Source organism: Gavialis gangeticus, unplaced genomic scaffold (genome assembly GCF_001723915.1).
Source record: "Gavialis gangeticus isolate Ggan-Ray unplaced genomic scaffold, GavGan_comp1, whole genome shotgun sequence".
Classification (NCBI taxonomy): Eukaryota; Metazoa; Chordata; order Crocodylia; family Gavialidae; genus Gavialis; species Gavialis gangeticus.
In genome coordinates this window covers 150,529,726-150,535,101 of record NW_017729022.1, presented here as the reverse complement: position 1 = coordinate 150,535,101, position 5,376 = coordinate 150,529,726, and the positions used below count along the sequence as shown (strand labels likewise).

General features: G+C 43.3%; 1 protein-coding gene across 1 annotated transcript in view; it reads left to right on the top strand.

The window, feature by feature from the left end:
- LOC109296480 (transmembrane protein 247-like) overlaps positions 1-2,896 on the top strand; it is a 9,523-nt gene extending 6,627 nt beyond the window's left edge. The window contains exons 2-3 of the mRNA XM_019515890.1: positions 1,169-1,489; positions 2,585-2,896. Of these exons, the coding sequence (XP_019371435.1) occupies positions 1,169-1,489; positions 2,585-2,896 (633 nt within the window). The remainder of the gene's footprint in view (positions 1-1,168; positions 1,490-2,584) is intronic.
- Positions 2,897-5,376: the final 2,480 nt, after the last annotated feature.

Sequence of the window (5,376 nt, the reverse complement as noted above, 5' to 3'; positions counted from 1 at the left end):
AGTGGGGCTAGAGGAAAGAGGCTGCAGGAAGGCTTCTCCACTTGGGTGGCTCCAAAACAGAGCTCAGTCCCCCCTGACCTAACAGGTGAGCATCTGCTGGGTTGGGGAGTAGGGATGAGGGGGCACTCTACCTCATGGTGCTTTATGTAAAAGTTTTGTTTATTTTTCTTTTAATATAATCTGAATTATTTGTGGTTACACTACCCAAACCTATTTTCTATTACTAGCACATTTATAATAACTTGATATTTACCAAAACTAAGTCTAAAATAGCACCAGTTCTTGTTGGTCCAATGAATAATGGAAAAGAATATCTGCCCCTGTACAAAGAATATATTCAGGTTTCCTTAATCTTATAAGGGAGATATATGACCTCCCTTGCATGGTCTATTTGTGGCATCTTGTTGGAAACCCAATGCTACTCAACCCAATGCTACTCCTGCTAATTTAGCCTGTTAGCACTCCCTTTTCTGTGCTATATGTATACACACACACACACACACACACACAAATGTGTACATATATATAATGTACACATGCACACACACGTGTGTGCACACTTTGGTTACTCTGAAAGGTGCAAATCTACCCTGCCTTCTACTTGATTTAAGACTAGCTTGAGTAACTGTGTCTCTCGTTCCCTTTTCTGCCAAAACAAACTGGCTTCTCATTTTAATTGGCTCATTTTGACAAACCTCATGTTATGTACAGACACAAATTACTCCAGAATGATAAAATATTCTAGCTATTGATATCAAAGATGGTGGCAGGATCTTCATACCATAGTTCTCAGAGGAAGTTCTTAGTGTAAGCTCCTATTGGGTATAATACCACTTACTAGACTTCCTTATCTTCCAAGTGATCCTTAATATTTTTTATCCATACATCAGCATTCTAGACCTTGGGTTTTTGCCAAGTACTTTGATTTGGTCATGAGGACATGGTTACTTTACAACTTTAAGCCATGCTGAAGTGGAGCCTCTGGCTTAGTTGTGCAAATAGGACTTTAATAGGACCTTAATATTTAAGTGCAGGTGTTTTACACACACACAGGCTGAATCTGCTTAAGTTAAGTTGAACACATTTCTTTTGCCAGCAGATGCTTACATAGTTTTTATCAGCTTAAATTTGAGTGGATGATTCTCCCCTCCACCCCCAAACATACTAGGAAGAAACTCCTGATAGTCTCCCAGATCTCTCCGATGATGCGACAGAGCTACAAAACACTGCAGACCAGGAGATGCATAGGGAGACCAAGCCACAGGCAGAACTCAAGTATCTGCAATCAGTCACCAATGAGAGGAAAATCAGCAACTGGCTGGAGATGAAGGTGGCAAATTTCAGGCAGACCCCAGCCACTGAGACTGAGCTGGAGAAGATGCGGCAGGATATGGAGCTAGCAATGCTGAAATGTCAATATGAAGAGAAGCAGAAGCAACGGCAGCACAAAGAGAAGATGGAGCTAATGCGTCTGCAGGCATCTGGGCCAGTAAGTATAAAAGTGGCAATGTAAGGAAGAAGAATGGCATGGTCCAGGACATGTATTCAGAAAATGGCTACCACCTCAACTAACTTTTTTTCCAAATCTCCAGGAAGGAAGTGAATGAGCTTAATTCTTTTAACTTTTGAGGAACCTTCTGGTTAGCCTAAATCAAATCCCAGCATCATGACTTATACTTGCATCTTACAGATGAATGATTCCACTGAAGAAAAAAGTTATCCTGCCTTTTTCATATTTTTGGTTTGTCTGATAGGAGACAGGGTTAAAAGTGACTAACCTCCCTTCCGTGTAAATGCAACTGCAGCTTCAGTTTCCCATGCTGATTGGAAAATTCTGCCCTCCCATGAAAAAGCCCTCTCCTTCCAATGTAACCAAGTAAACAAACCAGAAGAAAAGCCCAGCAGAAACCAGCACTCTTTCTCTCTGCTGTAGCTACTGATAAGCTTCCCCTTCCCTTTTTCCCTGCCTCAGCCAAGAAAATACAAAGGAGCTTTCTCTGACCTGATGGATGAAGCCCTGATCTTGGGATCTGAATAAAAGAAATAAGTCCCTTTTCCCTTCCTTAACCAGATGCACCTTTTCTACTTGCTCCCCATGGCCACTCTCCCTTGAATACCCCCAACCTGCAGTTTCAAAGTACCAAATCCTTCACTTTCTGGGCTTTTTCCCTCCTCCCAGCTAAATCTCTATACTACCATTCACACTTGCTCCAAGGAGCAGGAGAGGCCCCATATATGTGCGCTGTCTTTAGGTGTTAACAAGTTAACGAGCAATGATTAACACCTACAAAACCACAAACTAAGGAGAGGAAATAATCAATACAGACAATCAACTGTCCCAAGGCAGACACAGTTGCACAAGTACCCATATTACGAGTTTTGCCTGTCAGCTTTGGAGCTGCTATGGCCGGATCGAAGTGGGAACCCGGTCCAGAGCTCCGGATTAGATCACTGGCATCCAAAGCAGCCGGATCCAAAGCCGGATCGAATAGCTGCCTACTTGTGTGGACCAACAGGGTCTTTGTAAGGCAAGATATAGAACATGGGGTTGCACTATCTCACATTTCCTCCCTTTTTTCCACAGGCTGCTGAGGGACTTCAGGACCTCCTCAGACCTCAGGACCAGCTTTCTTTGTTCCTGTATTGCTTCATCTTCATTCATGTTATCTATACAGTGAGGGAACTGCTGTTCTTTTTTGTTAAGAAGCATCATCTTTTTGTCATTGCAGTCACCCTCTTATATTTAATTAAAAAGCTTTGGAATTACTTGTGGGCTATATGTTCTTCCTCCTCTTACACTAGTGGAAACCTCTTACTGGTATCCATATTGTTTGGATATGAAGGCAATAGCGAGCTTAGCTTCTGTGGTATGAGGTGGTATGAGGGTTTGCACTAGGGTGGTAGGCTTGTGACATCCTGGGGTTTTTTAATTAAGTTTGTGTTTTAAGGATGTCCTACACAGAAGTCGACATTTAAATTTTCTTCCCTTGTTCATTTTATTTCACAATGAATGTGTAATATGCTAACAAGGTTCATTGCATCCATCAGGCATTGGCTACACTTCAAAATGGCCAGTGAGAGTTGGTGCTCCTAATTGTACTGAGACATCTCTCATAGTGCATCTTGCACATACATACAGTCAGGATCAAACTGATCACAAGATTTGGGGAAGTTTCTCCCCTGGCTAGATTGGCAAGAACATTGAGGTTTTTCTTACCTTTCTACTGTAGCATGAAGCATTTTCTACTTCGCACTAATCATCTGGTCACATTGTACCTAATGAGTTCCCTGCTACTGCACAGTCTGAGGCACTGGCGATGCCCTCATCTCTCCTGCTCTGTCACTGGGGCATGTTGTAGGGATTTTTTGGACTAAAGATACTAAGTTTTTTACAGTGCATTCGGGCTATTATAAGGTGCTTTGTGGTTGAAAGGGGCTGGAACAGCTCTTGCTGAACTTTAGTGGGGAATGTTTCTGACATGGTCTCCTGTAGCCACAGGGAAAGCCCTTGCAGTTCTGGTGCACAAGGGCTAGCAGGGTAAGAAATGAAGTGACAGTTTTAAAGGCAACAGCTGGGCTTCTTGGTGCTTCATTGTTTGGGTACTCAACTTATCCCCTCCACCCCGTTTCCCTCCCCTTTCCCCCACACCCTACTCCTAAATGTTAACACAGAAAACTGATTCATGGATAGACAGACTTGCAGAACTTTCCAAGCTACTCCAATGTTGGTATAATTTAGACATACTGGGCATGTCTACACATTCCTTAATGCACCTTTGCTACTGCTCATTAAGTTTAGTTCCTCTAATACGAGGTACTACATAAAGGTGCATGAGCTTGTGCTAATGCTCAGTAGCAAAGCAAACAGGTTTTTTTGTGATACTTAATGTGCATTAGTGCATTAATACAGTTTCTGCCATGATGCATTAATGTGCAGTAGATTAGACTACTGTGCATTATGGCATCTTATGTAGATGTACCCACTCATGATTTATTTGGTCATTTAATTACCTTCTTGGGAGCTAACCCAGTATATTCTCCAATATTTCATCCCTTCCCAGTGTAACTACCCCCAAGTAAGAGGACATGCCTTTCCTGTATATGGAGATATTCCACAGTATACATAGTATAATTCTGTGGATTTTTTTCCACAAGTATCCATCATACATTTTGGTTTTCACAGACTAATGTGCATGCTACTAGCTCCAATTCTCAAAGTAAACCACCATCAAGGCATAATATTATATGGGGAAGTGTGTCTTTATGGCACTCTGGAAGGAGCTAGTTAGTAAAGGGTGTTGGTTTGAGCAGAGGCACATGTTACAATGCTACTCAGTTAAAGCTCAGACACTGAATGAAGCAAACCATTTGGTTCTGAGTGACTGTTGAACAAAAGAAAGCTCTCACTAGGCAAAGGGAAAGGGGAGAAAGGGGGAATCAATAGAGACCTGGGGAGAACAGTAGCTGTTAGAGAGGAAGCCAGCAGAATGTTTTGGAAGGAAGGCATGAATGGTCTATTCAAGCCTTGATGCTTTGTTGGGAACAGTGGAAGGTGGTAGGGAGATAAAAGGAGTTCCCTAGCCCTGCGGAGACCTCAGCATGTGCTGAACTAGAAATAGGTTCAGTGAAACAGGCTTGCTATAATAAATAATGTCTCTTCATACTGATCAAGCTATTATTGTACATTAACCAACATCAATCAGTGTTTATGAAATTAATTATACAACCCAGTTGCTTGCAGCAGCTGAGGGCTAGACTTAAGGATCTCTTTTCAGTCCCATGTCAATCTTCATTATGCAAGAGCTCCCATCCAACCTGGCAGCTATTTTAAAATAATGGCAACATGTATTAAAATCTCTCTTTGGGCATAAGCCATAGTGCCCTTTTAGAAGTACTCTATGAGCTGCAGCCCCAACATGCCCTCCACTGCAGAGTGGCAGACAGTCACATCCAGAACCAGGGCTGCTCACAACATAACAGTACCAGTTCCTCCAGTCCAGCTAGAGAACAGGTATGAGGCCCTGGCAACACTGAAGGAGAAGGAAGGAGAGGAGGCAACTCCACACTCTCCATGCTCCAAACAGGCCGAAGGAGCCAAGCAGTCCCAGAGGAGGAAGCATCAAGTGGTTGTCATCCTGAGAGGTACAGAGGGCCCCATCTATTGCCAGGACCCCTCGACACGCGAGGTCTACTGCCTGCCTGAAGCAAAGATTCAGGACGTGACGGGGATGATCCAGGCTGTGATCCAGCCCACCGATTACTACCCCATGGTCCTAATCCATGTGGGTACTAATGATGTGGCCAGGAGAAGCCCTGATCACCTGATGGAGGACTACCATGCTCTGGGGGGTGTGCTGAAGGAGATAGGTGCACAGG